Source organism: Hylobates moloch, unplaced genomic scaffold (assembly GCF_009828535.3).
Source record: "Hylobates moloch isolate HMO894 unplaced genomic scaffold, HMol_V3 SCAFFOLD_11, whole genome shotgun sequence".
In the NCBI taxonomy this organism is placed as follows: Eukaryota; Metazoa; Chordata; class Mammalia; order Primates; family Hylobatidae; genus Hylobates; species Hylobates moloch.
In genome coordinates this window covers 58,249,112-58,268,561 of record NW_026652286.1, presented here as the reverse complement: position 1 = coordinate 58,268,561, position 19,450 = coordinate 58,249,112, and the positions used below count along the sequence as shown (strand labels likewise).

Here is a 19,450-nt window from a genome sequence, read left to right as displayed (position 1 = left end):
TTTGTCCTGACATAGAATTAGGTAAAACAGAATATCTGCTATCAGAACAAATTAGAAAATGCTTTTTTCAGAGGCTGTACAAAGAAATCTGGTTTCTGGAATCCTTATGGTAGTTCCCTTTCTTAACAGGAACAGCGCCTAAAAGAACTTGCAAAGAAACCTCATACCTCTTTAACAACTGCAGCCTCTCCTGTATCCACCTCAGCAGGAGGGATAATGACTGCACCAGCCATTGACATATTTTCTACCCCTAGTTCTTCTAACAGGTAGGAGTAGAAGTTAAGGTTACCTTTGAATATGTAGGTTCAAAGACTTCTAATAGAAATTTTGTAGAACTTTTCAGGTTTACTTTTATTTATGCTTTTATAATCTATTCACACAAAGAGGTGGCGATAAATGGTAATATTGGTATAATACCTAAAGATAAAGTGATGAGTTTATATTTTACGTATTTAGGAAATGGAAGATAGTTAAATCACTGATTTATACTAATAGGAATATAGCTGTTATCTCTGGGCCAACTTTTCATTGTGTAAAAATTATGATTAAACACATTTATGAGGCATCTAATGGTTCAAGACCCTTTATAGCTCTTTGACATATGAGTATGATATATATTTCAAAATACCATCTCATTAGATATTAAACATCTGTCATATCTGTTTCCTGGTTTTAAACTCTGTAATCTGGAACACAGTGACAGAGTTTAGTTGCCAGGTTTCTTGGTATTGAAGCCTACCAGACTAACTTTAATAATCTTGTTATCTAATTTAAGCTACTTAACATGGAAATATAATATTGCCAGGTAAAGTAAAATAATTGGCATTTTCTGAACCCCGGAGTGGCTTAAAGTAGTTTAAAAGTCAGATTCTGGTTTGAATCCTGGCTCTATTAGTTCTTAACTTTTTTTGAGAAACCTTGTTTTCAAATGAGATTGTGGTTCTCAACTTTAACATCAGAAATATTTGGAGAGTTTATTAAACTACAGATATCTGAGTCCCAATCCTAGAGTTCTGATTCAATAGGTGGGGCTTGGGGCCCAAGAATTTTTGTTTTTCAGATGCTCCCACGTGACTAGGTTTTAGCACAGTGCATTATTAGCACATGTTAAATGTTCCATAGAGAGTGGTGAGTTTTTTCCTTTCACTTTATTGTTGCTGTTTATTAACTCACCGTTAAAAGCTCATCTGCCTGCCTACTGACTCCTAATAGCTGAGCCTAATAGCTCAGTGTAAGTTTTACTACGTGAACTGCTTGCTGTATGCATGCTCAGTTGCTACCTGCTTCCTAAAATCTTAGTCGGTGTTTGTTGAATTTAGTTCTTTTTTTTTCTTTCAGCTTTATGATTTGTTTGCTCATGTATGCTACCTTCTTTAATCCCCAGTTAAGTAACATTGACCCCATTAAGGGGCAAGTTCTCAACATGGAGATCTTGAGAAGAAGTCTGTCCTAGGAGAGATAAGTGAAAAGAATGTTCAATGTTCAAGGCTGAAACAAATTATTGGATAAAGAACTAATTTCACTATGTTTTATGTCACATACTAAAAATATTCACCTTTTTAATAGTAATTAAGGGCAAATCTTACAGCCCATTTACAGAATTATTATTTTATATTCTGTATGTTCCCCAAGGCACTAAATGCATTTATATCTACTATCTACTCAACTGTTGTACATCTGAAAGACATGTCTTCAAAACTTTTTTATAAAAACACAGAAGGAATAAATTCTAGTGTTTGATAGCACAGTAGAATTACTAATTAATAATAATTGTATTATCTATATCAAAGTAGCTAGAAGATTTAGAATGTTCTCAACACAGAGAAATGATGAATGTTTGAGGTGTGATAGATGTCCTGATAATTACATGGTATGCATGTATCACAATATCACATGTATCCCATAAATATGTACAATTATTGTATATCCATTTAAAAAGAAAAACATTCTGTTTTGGAGAATATATAAGTTAAAAATTAGGAGCTGGGTGTGGTGGCGTGTGCCTGTTGTCCCAGCTACTCAGGAGGTTGAGGCAGGAGGAAGGCCTGAGCCCAGCCATACAGCGCTAGCCTGGGCAACATCTCTTTGTCTCATTGTCTGTCTCTCTCTCATTCTCTCTCTCTCTTTTGAGATAGCGTCTTACTCTGTCACCCAGGCTGGAGTGCGGTGGCACAGTCACGGCTCACTGCAGCCTCAACCTCCTGGGCTCAAGCATTCCCTCTGCCTTAGCTTCCTGAGTAGCTGGGACTACAGGCGCACTCCACAATGCCCAGCTATTTTTCGTATTTTTTTGCCATTTTGCCCAAGCTGATCTTGAACTTTTGAACTCAAGCAGTCCACATGCCTCAGCCTTCCAAAGTGCTGGGATTACAGGCATGAGCCACTACACCCAGCCTCCAGACCCCTTCTCTTAAAAAAATTATCTGTACTGTGTTTGAATTCTTAGACACTCTGGGGTTATGTTTTGAGTTGTTCATTAAAATCACATAGAAGTCGGCCGGGCATGGTGGCTCATGCCTGTAATCCCAGCACTTTGGGAGGCTCAGGTGGGTGGATCATCTGAGGTCAGGAGTTCGAGTCCAGCCTGGGCTGTGTGGTGAAACCCTGTCTCTACTAAAGGACAAAAATTAGCCAAGCATGGTGGCATGCGCCTGTAATCTCAGCTACTTGGGAGGCTAAGGCATGCGAATCGCTGTAACCCAGGAGGTGGAGGTTGCATTGAGCCAAGATTGCATCACTGCACTCCAGCCTGGACAACAGAGTGAGACTCTTGCCTCAAAAAAAAACAAAACAACAAAAAAAGAGGCTGAGCGCAGTGGCTCACGCCTGTAATCCCAGCACTCTGGGAGGCCAAGGCAGGCGGATCACCTGAGGTCAAGAGTTTGAGACCAGCCTGGCCAACATGATGAAACCCTGTCTCTACTAAAAATACAAAAATTAGCCGGATGCGGTGCTGTGTACCTGTAGTCCCAGCTGCTTGGGAGGCTAAGGCAGGAGAATCACTTGAACCTGGGAGGCAGAGGTTACAGGGAGCCAAGATCACGCTGCTGCACTCCATCCTGGGCGACAGAGCGAGACTCTGTCTCAAAAAAAAGAAGAAAGAAATATATCATGTAAATAGTGTGTTGTGTGATGGGGTGGCTCTAGTCATAAATGCATGTAAAATTTTTTCCCTGTATCATTGATACATAGTTTGGATACTGAGGCACTAGAAGTGAGGTTAATGAGTATTTTACTTTGTAGTGTATTGCAAATGCGATTCAAGTTCTGTGAATATTAAAAGTAAGAAAAGAGTTTTATTAAAAATATTAAAATTGCTATGATATTTTGTATTTTAGAATCTTGTTGTTTAGGTTCATTTTAATAAGGAAATTAGTTTCTTCCAGGGGAAGACACTCATCCTTTTCAGAAGAGCTACTGTTCTTTGAATCCTGTATAAACTTAAGATATGATATTAGATTATTTTTCCAAGCCTCCTTAGAAATATGCTATTATATGAAGAAACTGTTCCTCTTTTGAGATTTATATTAATGAGACTTTTCTCCCTTGTTTTTAATGTTTTTATCTGCGGTGGGTGGAGAAGGTGACACTGAAGTAGCGAAGTTTTTCTGGTAAATAAAACACGTTTCCAAAATACCTTTCTAGCACATCAAAGCTGCCCAATGATCTGCTTGATTTGCAGCAGCCAACTTTTCACCCATCTGTACATCCTATGTCAACTGCTTCTCAGGTAGCAAGTACATGGGGAGGTAAGCATTGATGAATTCTATTTTAGATGTTACATGCATCTCTCCTCCTCATTCTGTGGTGTTTTACTTATTTGTAGTTTTTTATTACACTTGATACATGAGAACTTGATAAGTATTAAAATGGCAATGAAGCAGTTTTATCCCTTGAAGGTATGTTCATTTATTATAAATAATTTAGGAATTTATGTTCACTTAAATTATGAAATGACATTTAATAAAGATAAAACTAAATGTAAGAGGAAGGACCAAGTGTATTTTTAAGTATGAGATTTTTCTTTTAATGTTGAATTTTTATTCCATAACCAGAAAATGCATAGTGGTTATTTTGATTTTGGTGTAAATTTTTGGTTTTTTAACTTTTGGGGAAATAACTTATCTTTGTGTTAAGTATATAATATAGTTCTAATACAACTCAGATGGTATTATCACACAGGAACTATGTTGTGACCATAATTGTCTTGACCAGCTTTATGGTCAAGACATAAATGTTTTAAATGTTTTTTTAATTAAGACCTGAAAGATTTTGCTAGTCAAAGAATTTTCCCCTTGTACCAATAGGAATGTTTGCTGCCCTTAAGCAGTTCTGAAGTGATAGGCTTATCTGTCATAGCAAGATTAATTAATTATTCTAATGAGTTTTTACAGTATATAAACAAAGCTTTTTTCATTTTATTTTAATGATTTGAATTTAAGAACATTTTAAATTATTTTTTTGAAGGAACTATATCCTAGAAAGTAAGCTCTGTGAAGGCAGGTTTTAAAATATTTTGTTCTGACAAGTAGTTTGTAAATGTTTGTTGAATAAGGTGGGGCACAGAGCAGATAGTAAAACCCTAAAACACTAGATTTCAGGCTAATTTTGTGAGCCTGAACTTGATTTAAAAAACTAATTGACTTTGAAGGCTAGTTTAATTTAGTTAAATCTTAAGATCTGCGAGTGATTCCTAAAAATGACAAGATATTTATAGTTTAAAGTTAAGTATTTTAGAATTATTTCAGAATGAACTATAGATAGTAAATTAAGATTAAGAAAGGAGTTTCTTAATATCCTAATGGTATGTTCTGATTTTTGGATTCTTTATTATTTTCTGTCTTATTGTGAATTGCTTTGGAAAAGGTTAGTAGAATTAACGTGACCATTTAAGCAGTTTCAACTTATTTTTTATTTTTTATTTTTTTGAGACGGAGTCTCGCTCTGTCGCCCAGGCTGGAGTGCAGTGGCGCAATCTCGGCTCACTGCAAGCTCCGCCTCCCGGGTTCACGCCATTCTCCTGCCTCAGCCTCTCCGAGTAGCTGGGACTACAGGCGCCCGCCACCACGCCCGGCTAATTTTTTTTGTATTTTTAGTAGAGAGGGGGTTTCACTGTGGTCTCGATCTCCTGACCTCGTGATCCGCCCGCCTCAGCCTCCCAAAGTGCTGGGATTACAAGCGTGAGCCACCGCGCCCGGCCAACTTATTTCCTTTTTTAAAAAAATGTAGTAGTCTTTTTAAAACTAAGGCTGAGTTGTTTTTCTAAATAGACTAAAAATTTTATAGAAGGCCAAATAAAAATATATTAAACATTTCAAAGAAGCTGAACTGCAATTCCTGTTTTGTCTGGACACCATGTACAACTAAAAATGACAAGTTGAAGTTTCTACTTGAAATTGTTAAAGTCACATATGAAAGCAGATAGACTATTACTGTGGGAGAACAATTCTAAGTAATTTCAGTCTGTAAGAATTGTTCTGTGTCCTGTTAGAAGACAATATTCCATCAAAGTCTCTGTGACAGACTGCAATATATTGGAATACATTTAATCATGTTTTACTTTTCTATTTTCGGTTATTTTGCTTTGTATGCTGTTTCTGTACAAATTTCCCCCATATTAAGTCCTATAATTTAATCAGAATTAAATCCTGTCTTGATTTTCATATAAGGATATTTGGCTTCTGAGTTGGTGATCAACAAGGTTTTGACTTCTGCATGATACTGAAGAGTATTTTAAGCCAAGAATGTTCTAATTCAAGTCAGTACTCATATCCAGGACAATCGGATTGATACTTTTTTTTAATTTTTAAAATTAAAGTTAGACTAAACTAACTTAAAGTTAGACTGAAATAAAGAAATCTCATATAAGGCCAGGTGCGATGGCATACACCTGTAATCCCAGTACTTTGGGAAGCCAAGGCGGGCAGATCACACGAGGACAGGAGTTCCAGACCAGCCTCGCCAACATGGCAAAACCCTGTCTCTACTAAAAATACAAAAATTAGCCAGGTGTGGTGGTGCACATCTGTAATCCCAGCTTTTCGGGAGGCCGAGGCATGAGAATCACTTGAACCCGGGAAGCGGAGATTGCAGTGAGCCGAGATTTGTGCCACCACACTCTAGCCTGGGAGACAGAGTGAGACTCTTGTCTCAAAAGAAAAGAAAAGAAATCTCATGTATGAGAAGCTTAGATCATAACATTAAATGCTTAAGGTATTTTGAAGTGAACTATTTACTTGAACACTTAAATATGTAACATTTGACATATGATGCTGCTCTTATAGTATATGACAAAGCAAAGGTATGATTTTTTTCATAATCCCCAAATCTTATACTGTTCTTTTATTGGCTTTTATTAGCTAAAAATGAATGCCAATAACAAACATAGTATTCAATTTAGTTCTTATAAACACCCAGAAATGATGTGCATTCCTAGTCATAGATTAGTGATAAGATAGAGATAAAGGAAAGAAAAGTTTATATGTATATATGAAAGACATTTAAGATTCCACCTTTTGGTAGAATGAAAATGAGAGAACACAAGCTCTCTTGTTGGCCTCGTTGTATTATTCATGAGCTTTGACTTTTTCAAGAAATGTTGTGGAGTGTAAAGCAGTTGGTATTGAATACTAATATCTGAGAAGACCTAGGTTTTCATCACCCTGAAAATTTTGGATGATAGCAAACGTTGAATTTTTATATCTAAAAATAGACAATATTATCAGTTTGGTACACTGTTAAGTATTTGAAGCAAGATTTCAGAGTTTAGGTGTAGTAGAATTATCCATTCTGAAGTTTAATTTGCTTTACTTTTAGCTGGCATGAAACACAAAACTGATGAAAAAATTTGATTATCTGGGCAGGTGTGGTGGCTTATACCTGTAATTGCAATACTTTAGGAGACCAAGGCAGGAGGATTGCATGAGCCCAGGAGTTTGAGACCAGCCTGGGCAACATAGCAAGACCTTGTCTCTACCATGTTTAAAAAACAAATCAGTTTACTGTGTGTGAATGTAGGTATCAGTTGTTTAGGACTTAAAGGCGATAATATGACTGTGGTGCCATTTTAGTCCTTGTTTTAACTTTTTTTGGATTTTTTTAAATGACTCTAGTGTGGCATAAAATTACACTTTTGGGCCAGGTGTGAGGTAGCTCACACCTGTAATCCCAGCACATTGGGAGGTTGAGGTGGGTGGATCACTTGAGGTCAGGAATTTGAGACCAGCCTGGCCAACATGGTGATACCCTGTCTCTACAAAAAATATAAAAATTAGCTGGGTGTAGTGGTGTGCATCTGTAATCCCAGCTACTTGGGAAGCTGAGGCACGAGAGTCGCTTGAACCTGAGAGGCGGAGGTTGCAGTGAGCCAAGATCATGCCCCTGCATTCCAGCCTGGGCGATGGAGCAAACCTCTGTCTCAAAAAAACGAAAAAATTAAACTTGAATGAATAATGAAAAAAATTGGACAAAACTATATTTAAAAATTTTAGACTGGGTGCAGTGGCTCACACTTGTAATCCCAGCAGTTTGGGAGCTGAGGCAGGCAGATTATTTGAGCCCAGGAGTTAGAGACTAGCCTGGGCAACATGGCGAGACCTTGCCTCTACAAAAAAATCAGAAAATTAGCCAGGCATGGTGCCATACACCTGTGGTCCCAGCTACTCAGAAGGCTAAAGTGGGGGGAGTGCTTGAGCACCGAAGGGTCGAGGCTGCAGTAAGCTATGATTATGCCATTGCATTCCAACCTGGGCAACAGAGCAAGACTCTTATCTTAAAAAAAGAAAAAAACTTTAAGGGATTTCGAATTGCCAGTTTAATAGGTTAACTTGAAATAGCTGGAGCATTATTATTATACCTTAATGAATTAGTTTTTATTATTATAGTATAATGTCCATTAATAGATTAACATCTTGTAGATTACCTGTAGTGTTTTGTCAAGTAGATTAGGAACTGGTTTTCCTCATCTGATTGATCTGATTATGAATGCATTTGCACATATTTCTGAATATTCTTCTCTGAGGTGTTTCACATAATAGGAAGTGATTGAAATTAGGTGCTAGATAAAACCTATCTGTCAATAGAACAGCGGATAACTGGTAACCTTTCCTGAACGTGTGTTTTCTCATAAACCAATGGATCTGTTACAGAAATAATGTGTCTTTAAAAAATGACTTATTTCATGGCTTTTTTTTGCATGAAGAACAGAGATATTTTACTTACTTGTCTGACAAAATATAATGTACTTTTAAAACTCTATGCAGCTGTTAACATCATGTATTTAAAAACAGAGCATTCGGCCCTGTGTGGTGGCTCATGCCTGTAATGCCAGCACTTTAGGGAGGCCAAGGTGGGTGGATCACCTGAGGTCAGGAGTTCAAGGCCAGCCTGGCCAACATGGTGAAACCCCGTCTCTACTAAAAATAGAAAAATGATCTGAGCATGGTGGCACGCGCCTGTAATCCCAGCTACTCGGGAGGCTGAGGCAGGAGAATTGCTTGAACCCAGGAGGCGGAGGTTGCAATGAGTTGAGATCACGCCATTGCCCTCCATCGTAGATGACACAGTGAGACTCTGTCTCAAAAAAAAAAAAAAAAAAAAAAAAAAACCCAGAACTTTCAGTCTAACTGGCCAACTCTAAGCTTAATGCAACTCCTTTCTTATGCAAGAAGAAGCTAGAGTGGCCATCAGTATATATATTAGCTAAAAATATGCATATATTTTTAGTACTAAAAACCAATGTCCTTGGTGGCTCATGCCTGTAATCCCAGCACTTTGGGAGGCCAAGGCAGGAGGATCGCTTGAGTCCAGGCAGGGATTCAAGACTAGCATTGGTACCGTAGCATCTCTACAAAAATTAAATTAGCCAGGCATGGTGGCACGCGCCTGTAGTCTCAGCTACTCGGGAGGCTAAGGTGGGAGGATCACTTGAGCCCAGGAGTTTGAGGCTACAGTGAGCTATGATTGTACCACTGCAGTCTGCCTGGGCAACACAGCAAGACCCACTCTCAGAACAAAACAAAAAAACCCACTGCATCCCCCTGCAACTTGTAACTATTTTCTACTTTTTATTTCTGAATTACTGTTTTCTGATTCTTTTTTCCCAGTGTTCCATTTATTGGGGGTGGAATGATGGGAAAGATTTCGAGTTTGAGTAGCATAATCAGCATATTTTGATAGATTTGTAGGACTTTTTTTTTTTCAGTGTGAATTGATGTTCCATAAGAATACTATTATAGAAAAGTTCTTACTACAGAAAAAGTTGTATTAAAAAGATGTGTTATTTTTAAAATCATAACCTGAGTATTTTCTTGATTTTTTTTTTCCTTTTTCAAACAGTTGTATTTGAGCTTGTAGAATGCTTGCCTTGAATTTTTTGACTTTAAAGGAAGTGTGCCTATATCATAGTAAATGAGCTGGTCCTTAGGCCACTGTTGCCTTCTAAATGTTCAATCATACAATCTTAAGCGTAAAATACAGTACCTAGTACTATGAAGATACCACAGTATATTTCAGCGAAGGTCAAGAACTAAACTAGAACAGACAAGAAGATTCTACTGTTTAGAATTACAGGAGTATCCTCTTATTTTTAATTATGTTACAAAGAAAAAATTATGATACTATTTTTGCTGCTTTTTATTTTTTCTTTCCCTGTTTAGTTAACTCTTTAAATCTTGAGAAGTAAGGAAAAATAGATTTCAGTCATTAGAATGATAATTATTTTGAATAAGGTATCAGTATAATAATTATCTGACTCTAGAATAACTTTAGATAAAGGATTTGATATAGTACATATTTATGTCATTCTAGTAGGCAAACAACACTTTCGTTGTTCCTTTAGCAAATCATTTAAAGACTAAAGCTTTTAGATAGACATTCAGAGCTGTTCCCAGTCTATTAAGTGGACATTCTTTCATCTCTGTTCTTAATTATCTAAAATTCTTTCCCCCCATCCTTAGATGTTTTTCATCATCTTTATTTTTTATTTTGCATCTATGCCGGAATTATCTGCACGTGCCAAAAACAACTTCTTAGCCCTAATGTGTCATTACCCTCTTTTTTTCTTTGAAAGCTTACTCACGACACACATCCCAATTGTCGATATCAACTATTCAAGTAAACACAGCTATACCACCACAACCAACACACTCACCTAGGACAGGGAAGATTGGTGCAGGATGGGTGGCTCTTTATAGAAACATCTTGGTTATTATTCTCTTTTTTAACTGTCTGACTGTTGGCTTTCTGGTGTTAACAAATAAAATGATTTTTTCTAAGGATTCATTTAAAAATATGTTAAATGCAATTCTTCTATCTTGATAATTAGGTATTTTTTGTTTTTGATAATTTAGATATTTAAGGTTAATAAACAATAATATAGTTACTACTTTTCACTTTGCATCTTTTGACTAATTACAATACTAATTTATTTACTTCCTTTCTTCATTTTGCTGTAATACATTTGGACCGCACAGATCCTTTCTCTGCTACTGTAGATGCTGTTGATGATGCCATTCCAAGCTTAAATCCTTTCCTCACAAAAAGTAGTGGTGATGTTCACCTTTCCATTTCTTCAGATGTATCCACTTTTACTACTAGGACACCTACTCATGAAATGTTTGTTGGTAAAGTACCATTTAACGTTTTTTTCCGATCAATGTTTATACTGCCTAACTATATTTTACATGTCCATGAATTACTTTAAAAGCACTGCAATAATTACTTCAGATTTTAATATCAAATTCTAAAACTAACCAGCAATAATGTAGTGAGGTTTTTAAGTTGACACTAGTATCCCAATTTTATTTATACAAACTTTTAGGAAAATTTCTCTTGATGTTGAACTTTTTTTTTTTTATTTTTATTTTTTTATTTTTTTTTATTTTTAGTGTTTGGTTCTCTGTCGTGTTATAGTGCAGTACTGTAGCTGTCTAGTATCACATGCAGCTTCCTGTTTTAGTTTGGAGAACTGGTTGAAAAGTAACATCTCTTAAACTTACATGTTTATATGTGATTATATTTTTCTCTTTGTGCTTGGGAGAGAGAGTGGTTCATCACTCTTAGCAGCTATCTTCAATATTTTATTTCTCTTTTAACTGTTGCACGTCACAGTTTTATATTGTCCAAAATCTATGCATATCTTTTATCCCATTCTGAAGGATTTCACTTTATTGATAGTATGGAGATAAAAGTCGGAAGTATGTGTTTCATTTTAAATAGTAAAGCAGAAACGCAACTTGACTTGGATATCCTGTAATTACAGTATAAAAAGGCAGAATTTCACACTGAGGTTAAATAGGGAATAGTAAGTTTTAAAGTATATACTGAAGCTGAAATATATGTTTTTGAATTCTGCTGAAAAAGATGCTAACCCTGCTCCCCCCCAGCCCCAAAGATGATGAAATTTCTTTTGTTCAGTTCAGAGAAACAGCTTACGGTGATGTGAATTTAAATATTTGATTAAAACAGCATGCAGAAAGTCATCAGTATACCCTCAACAAATCATGTCACCACATTCTAAATATTCTGTTAGATATATATGAGTGAGAGGAAGGAAGAGAAGGAAGAATTAACTAGAAAGCAAGTTAGTAGAAGAAGATTAGACAAAGTTCCAAGTCAGGTGTTCTAAAAATATGACTAGTCTAATAACTTAAAACACATACATATCCAAAGTGTGATAATTCATTGCAGTAATTCCTTCATGCCATTTTGATGCAAAGTTGCCAACCCTTACTCTATGGGATTAAGAACAATCCAGAAAAATCAGAATAGCTATGTATCTAGACAGCCTCTGACCTTGACAGAGGGAAGACGTTTATCTGATACAATGATCAGTGTAATAGGTAGCTTGTCCTCATTGAAGCTTCAAGAACACTGAATTGTACATAAAGGAGAGTTGTGGTCTTAACTATGCTGCATATGTGAGTGTCTGTGAAAGTGTCTAGGCTTTCTTTCTTAGCTGTAAAACCACACATTAGAGGACAGGATAGTGTTGGCTAAAAAGCCAACTGCCTAATATTTCTTTTCTAATGAGATACAGTGTTGGGTTTTTCTTTTTAATTTATGCAAACAGAATATTTTTTTTGATACTTCATGGAGCCTTAAGTTCTTTTTTTAGTAAGATGTAATTTGAAGAATGCCAAGTGCTTGGGCTCCCCCATTTTTTGTTCTTCTTAATTACCCATCCCACTCATAACTGTTCCTCCTCTTCTCTTTTTTCTTTCTCTTCTTCCTCTTATTCCTTGCCTGCCTCCGTAGCTGCTTCCCTGATTCTTTCCTTCCCTCTTCCCCTCTTTTTCTCCCTTTCCTTACTCCTTTCCTGCCTTCCTGCCTTGTATGCCTTGTCAGAATTTTTTGTGTCACTTAAGTTTATCCTAATACTACCTTTATGTGCCTTGTTTCTTCTGCTGTAGCCGGCTCATTTGGAGCTAGATAACAGTATCTTTACAACTTATTTATGCAGGAAGGATTTTTTTTTTCTTAAAATGAGTTTTTATAAACTTGGTAAGAAAAACTATACTTACTTGCTTTCAGAGAACACACTAGTTTTTGCCTAACTTCATTTGCCTTAATTAAACACTTGGTTTTATGAATAGATGCTTATCATCATCTTACTTTACTCCATTCTCAAGACCTTAAAGTTTCAGAAGCATAAAAACGTTTTAATATTACAAGGTTATGGAATCTGAAGTTTTGTATTATCTATGTCTTTCCACATATATTCAAGGCCAGTGTGGTAACAATAAAACCTCAAAGTCCAGCTGACATTTTCTGTGTGCATAGTAGTTATTACTGTAGTTAAGTTGGCATTAAAAAGAATGTTTGACACAACTAAAGAATTGAGGCTCTTGATCGCTAGAATTGGACGGGACTAAATGTATTTTAAAATGGAATTTATTAGGGCATTTGATAATATATGCTTGGAGCCTAGTGAACTTCGGTTTGAATTCTAGTTCTGCTTCATGAACTTGACTTTAAGCAAGTATTTAACCTTTTTAAGGCTATGCAAGTTGGGATAATAGTGTCTTGCAGGATTGTCATGAAGTTTACATACACTTTGCTAGGTATATAAAAGTATGAAAATGACTACTACTAAAAACCATCTTGGGAGCTGGGTACAGTAGCTGGTACCCATAATTCCAGCTAATTAGGAGCTGAGGCAGGAGGATGTCTTGAGGCCAGGAGTTTGAGGCCAGCCTGGGCAACATGCAAGACCCCATTTCTCAAAAAATTTAAAGAATTTAAAATTTTTGTATATGTGGACCACATCATAATTAGAATGTACTTCTTACCTAAATTATTATGTAGTCATCAGCTAAAATCATAAACATTGATTTTTTTTCTTTATTGCTTTTAGATTTTAAAATTGCCAAGGATTATTCACTTTTTTTGGTCTAATATTAGCAATGAAAAGCTCAAGAAGTTCATAAAATTTGACTTGTTTTTAATAATAATTATAGCAATAGTAAAAAATTTCTTTTTCTACTTACTATTTTATGTAAGGTGAAATACTTGGGATTAAACTGAAAACCCTAATAGATTCTAGAATCAAACAAATGGGGGTTCAAGTCTTGGTTCTGATGCTTATTAAATCTTTGACCTTGGGTACATTATGTAATCTCTCTTTGTTTCCTCATCTGTAAAACGGGGATAATAATAACTGTCATAGGGTTTATGTGAGGTTTAAGTAATACCCTGTTTATAAAGCCCTTGCATAGTGTTTAGTAGGGTTTAATAAATGGTAGTAGTTACTTTGACAAAAAAGTATGAGTCCTAATTTATTGTGAAACTACCACCAAAATCAATTAACAATCCAACCAAATTTTGTAAAAGGTGTTTGGAATGCCTTTCTGTCCCCAAAGCTTGTGGATCTTGTACTTTTCAGTTAACTTATTATTGTCCTCTTGAGATTTACCCTGCAGGCCAGTGGTTTCTAAATGATAAACTGTGGGTTGGTGCTCTTTTGTGAGAAAGTTTTCACTGGGCCTTGGTGAAATGGAAGAGTAAGCAGGACAATGTAATGATATAAAGTTAACCTTAACTCAGAGCTCAGCGCCTGCTCTTTTTAGCATGTGCACACGCATGTATGTGTGTGTGTATATTTCTGTAAACTTTCTCTTTTAGAATAGTGATACTAGCTGGGTCTTTTTGTTTTAAATAACTTTTAAAAATTAAAAGTTGGCAGTCCTGATAGTTTCACAAAAAGTCGATGATGTGCATTGAAATTATGATGTAGGCCAGGCGCGGTGGCTCACGCTTGTAATCCCAGCACTTTGGGAGGCCGAGGCGGGCGGATCACGAGGTCAGGAGATCGAGACCACGGTGAAACCCCGTCTCTACTAAAAAATACAAAAAAATTAGCCGGGCGTGGTGGCGGGCGCCTGTAGTCCCAGCTACTCGGAGAGGCTGAGGCAGGAGAATGGCGTGAACCCGGGAGGCGGAGCTTGCAGTGAGCCGAGATTGCGCCACTGCACTCCAGCCTGGGCGACAGAGCGAGACTCCGTCTCAAGAAAAAAAAAAAAAAAAGAAATTATGATGTAAAACTCTAACCTTGTTGGTGTATGTGTTTCAGGCATGCAGTAATTACTTAAAAGATTGTTACTTTGGAACTTTGGAAATAAACTGCTTGCTTCCCTGATAACTGTGTGACTTTAAGCAAATATTAATAGCTGATTAGCTATTGCAATTTATTTTTTTTTTTGGTTTTTTATTTTTATTTTTTTACTTTTTTTTACTTTTTTCCTCTGTCTATAGAGGATTTTAAAACTTGAGATACAAGTTCTGGGTTACTTTATAGTGTTTCTAACCTTTTATACTTTTAGGTAATTATGTCGTAATTTCACAGATTGGTACCTCTAGGCACCTCAGGAGATGGCTCCTCTTTTTACAGAAAGTAATGAAGTCATTTCTGTATGACTATAAAGGATAGGCTTATCTCTTATATCAATCATATTCTAGAAAGCTGAGGCAAAGTAGCAGGAGAAAATAGGAATTTGATATATTGGCCTAATTTTAAATAGTTGTTCCATATATAATCTAAAAGTTAGTGACATCAGTAGCCAAGATTGTTACCAGAATGATTTAAAGAACATTATCTGTACTACTTACACTCTGATGATAGCATGGACACATAATTAAGCATGATAGATTTTTTTCTCGAGTAGATACATTCGCTTTTTATGTAAAGAGTTGAGAGAACAACCAGTAAGCTGATGGCATAATTCTTAAACATCTTGCACACTTAAAAATATTATTAAATTGGTAAGTCTAGGATTCTCAGATCCTTTTGAATAGTCAGAAGATTTATATACTAAATTATTTCGTATTTTGATAGTGTTTTGTGTTCTCATTGTATGACCAATGTCTTTGAGTTAGTAGTAGTTTAAGGGTTACGTGATTATGGAACGAGATCAAACTGGTACATTCTCTAAAAATGTGTGTGCTACAGAATAGTCATTATAGGATGTGTAAAATGCTACTTTAAAGTAGTGTCATTAGTGTGAATCAGCTTGTATGGTTCTTTGCTAATAATAAATTGTTGTTTTTGTCTTTGAGGACCTTCTTGGACATCTCACCAAATCTTGTCCTACTTTTTACAGTTTTCTTTGAGATCAGTCTCTAGTACAACATGACATCATTGTGCTTCTTTATGTCCTGGTGTTATACATTAAGAATTCAAAGTGAGATTCTGACCCGAATAGAGGAGGGGAAGAAAGGGATCCTAAGTTTAGGACACCAAAAGTTTAACTTCTCCCTGATGGTGTAGTTGTTAACCTTCTAATATAGGTGGTTTTTGTTTGTTTCTTTGGTTTTTTATATTCTGACTTAGTAGAATTTAGAAAAGGAAGAGACCTTAGGAGCCTTATAACATTCCACAAGGTGAAATAATTTCTTCTTTGTGATCCTTGCGAGGTTTATATTTATTTGGATATACTCAATGATTGAAAGTTCTCCAAATCACATGACAGACCTAATATTTTTAGGTGATTTTAATTCTTTTCAGCCCCTAGACATTCAGAACCTTACTCACATATAACCTCACATAATTGGAAATCTTATATTTGTTGACTCTGTGTAGGCTGATCTTAAAGATATGAGCTTATTGTCTGTGTAATACCACTAGCATTAGTGTAACGCAGGCAAGAAAGAATAAGGTCTGTTAATGGTTTTGTGTTTCAAGACTAGAGTCACCTTAATTAGTATGCTTGAGTTTGTGCTTGTCATCCCCACTGTTGCAAGTACTAAGTTGAAGTTAGAGGGTGGTTAAGAGTTGAAAGTGGCATATCTTTTTTCTCTGATGTTTTAAAAGCACATGGATACAGGTGGACATAAGGATTAGTGAGTTGCAACATTCAGAATCCCATCACTGAACTTAAGCTATTTCACTTTTGATTAACTGTTGAAGGAAGGATGGAGAGAAATATGGAAAATGGGTAGGTGGGAGGGAGAAAAACTTTTATCTTGGGGATACTGAGAAGTTTCATACTTGTTTTTTAAAGCACCACAGAATTCTTACTGCATTCTCAACTGATCCCTTACATTGCATATATGTTTTGCTTCATGCAAAATCTTGTAATTTTAGATGTGTTTAGTTTTTTGAAGATTATCCGCATATAAAATTAAGGTAAAAGATAAGCAAAGATTTCTGTAATGAAGCATATTTTCAGTTCAGTGTGAGTTGCTCGTTTGTTAATTTTGTCAGTAGGATGATTTTGTTAGGGAAAACACAATCATTGCAAAAAATGTGATATAAAAAACATTTTGCTTGAAGGATTGGCTTTGTTTTTGTTTGGAGAATTTAGTGCATTTTCCATTCTATTGTCATCATTATTAAATAGTCGTAAATGTAGAGTTATTAAATAATTGAGCTTTTTTCCATTTGGTTTACTCAGGATTCACTCCTTCTCCAGTTGCACAGCCACACCCTTCAGCTGGCCTTAATGTTGACTTTGAATCTGTGTTTGGAAATAAATCTACAAATGTTATTGTAGATTCTGGGGGTAAGGAAAAAAATTTTATTAAAAATATTATAATGTCCTAATTTAGATTCTGTGTGAGGAAAAGTAATGCTGCTTTTAAAATGTTTAGGTATATTAAATTGGGATAGCCAAAGAAATTGTTCCCATCCCACCAAGCACTAGGTAAGAACTTCAGAGAGCTGTTTAGTCATTATTCTTTTATTGGTGCCAATTTAGGCTTTGGGAAGATGTTGTTAGTCCTAGAGCAAAAGAGAGAAAAAGAGATTTAGCTCTGTAGAATGCTAAGTTGCTTGTGACTATGTGTAGATGTTGTGCCTTTTTAGGCATACAATTTTTACCTTTACTGAAATGAATAATAACTGTATTGTCTCTTAATGTATGAAATTGGCTATGTTTGTAAACTACAATAATACAACTTGTGGTACCTTGACTTGTTCAAATAGTCTATGTATAAACAATTAGAATGTATTAAATAATCAGGCCTGTGGGTACAGGAGCTTTTTATTGTTTTATGAATGATTCTTATTATGGTTCATTTGTCTTAAAGGAACTTTTTTATTGATCTGTAGAACCAGGTTTCCACTTTGTGTTTTCATTAATACCTTGTTAATTTGAAGGCCTATAAAACTTTGACACCCATAATTCTGTTCTTACCATCGGATGGCCTTTGATTTTGGTTAGTAATTAACTTTTAGCCATTTAGAGAGAATAAATTGAGATGTTCTTAATTTTATAACATATAATTAGTTATCCTTCAAAAACTAAGAAGCAAGCCTATAAAGACTATGTATGGACTAAGAATTTATTTTTTTCTGTGCACTAGTAGGTTTATGATAATATTTTTTTGCTGCATTAGGTTTTAGTTTATCTTGCCTGGGAAAGTGGAGAGACCAATCATTGTTGTGAACTATCATCTTTGGTGACTTCCTTTTTCAAACTGTAATATTCCTAGATCATACTATTGAGTCCCATAGAGGGTTTGTTTGATTGGATTTTCTTTTATTTTCTATAATTTGGTGAGAAAAACTTAAAGAATTTTATTTTCATTTTTAAGAATTGTTCTCGTTTACTAGATGAGCTTATACAATTACAGTATTTAGCAGTTTCTTAGATATAGTTCACTCTTACATTATCTGCTTTAAAAAAAAAGGTCTATAAAATCTTATTTCTTAATGTAAAAGGAACTTTTTTCAAAGTTCCAGAGAGCTATTTTTTAACCTATATTGCTTTAGATATAAGTGAGTCTTCAGAAAATTTTGCTGGGCTAGCAGGAGAATTACATTTGTTTTTTTCCCTTTTATAATACTTCTCTCTTATCCCCTTTAACCCTGATGTAATTTTGTCATGAGATAAGAGATGATTTCTGTCAAAGCAAATACAGCCTTCTCAGTCAGTTCACTATGAAGTGGTGAATTTCTTCATTTTCCATTTAAAGACATTTGCTAATGTCTATTTTTTGGGGAACTTTTCCAGTGAATAAACAAGGAGAAAAGGCAAAGACTTCCTTTAGAAAACCATAGCATCATAAAGTTCCTTACAAATTCTATTTCGTCTGTTTGTAACTTTAAGGCTTTGATGAACTAGGTGGACTTCTCAAACCAACAGTGGCCTCTCAGAACCAGAGCCTTCCTGTTGCCAAACTCCCGCCTAACAAGTTAGTATCTGATGACTTGGATTCATCTTTAGCCAACCTTGTGGGCAGTAAGTAGTCTTTGGATACTTTAATCTTCTTTTATGTTGTTTTATTAAACTGAGTCTCGTGTTATAAAATGCTTTTTTGTTTTTCTCCTTTCCTAGATCTTGGCATCGGAAATGGAACCACTAAGAAGTGAGTATTTAATATACACGTTGTTTTCTCCATGTGTTATTTAGTGTTTTCTCCCTGTATTGTTTAGAGGGTTGATGTGGCTTTCGTGTCAAAAATATGTATAGAGATGTCAAGTCTGCATCTTTTTTTTTTTTTTTTTTTTTTTTTGACACGGAGTCTCGCTCTGTTGCTCAGGCTGGAGTGCAATGGCGTAATCTCGGCCCACTGCAAGCTCCACCTCCTGGATTCACGCCATTCTCCTGCCCCAGCCTCTCAAGTAGCTGGGACTACAGGCACCCACCACCACGCCTGGCTAATTTTTTTGTATTTTTAGTAGAGACGGGGTTTCACCGTGTTAGCCAGGTTGGTCTCAATCTCCTGACCTCATGATCCGCCCACCTTGGGCTCCCAAAGTGCTGGGATTACAGGCCTGAGCGACTGCATCTGGCCTTTTTTTTTTTTAACGGAGTCTCGCTCTGTCGCCCAGACTGGAGTGCAGTGGTGCTATCTTGGCTCCCTGCAACCTCCACTGCCTGGGTTCAGGTAATTCTCCTGCCTCAGCCTCCCTAGTAGCTGGGATTACAGGCACGGGCCACCATGCATGCCTAATTTTTGTATTTTTAGTAGAGATGGGGTTTCGCCATGTTGCTCAGGCTGATCTCGAACT

General features: G+C 35.9%; 1 protein-coding gene across 19 annotated transcripts in view; it reads left to right on the top strand.

Moving 5' to 3' along the window:
* Positions 1-19,450, top strand: part of PICALM (phosphatidylinositol binding clathrin assembly protein) — a 104,504-nt gene that overhangs the window by 62,551 nt on the left and 22,503 nt on the right. For 7 of the 19 annotated variants that reach the window (XM_032167093.2, XM_032167089.2, XM_032167076.2 and 4 more), the window contains 6 exons: positions 130-266; positions 3,646-3,749; positions 10,473-10,622; positions 16,890-16,997; positions 18,546-18,677; positions 18,774-18,804. In XM_032167093.2, the coding sequence (XP_032022984.1) occupies positions 130-266; positions 3,646-3,749; positions 10,473-10,622; positions 16,890-16,997; positions 18,546-18,677; positions 18,774-18,804 (662 nt within the window). The remainder of the gene's footprint in view (positions 1-129; positions 267-3,645; positions 3,750-10,472; positions 10,623-16,889; positions 16,998-18,545; positions 18,678-18,773; positions 18,805-19,450) is intronic. The other 12 variants (XM_032167098.2, XM_032167100.3, XM_032167095.2 and 9 more) reach the window with 5 other exon arrangements.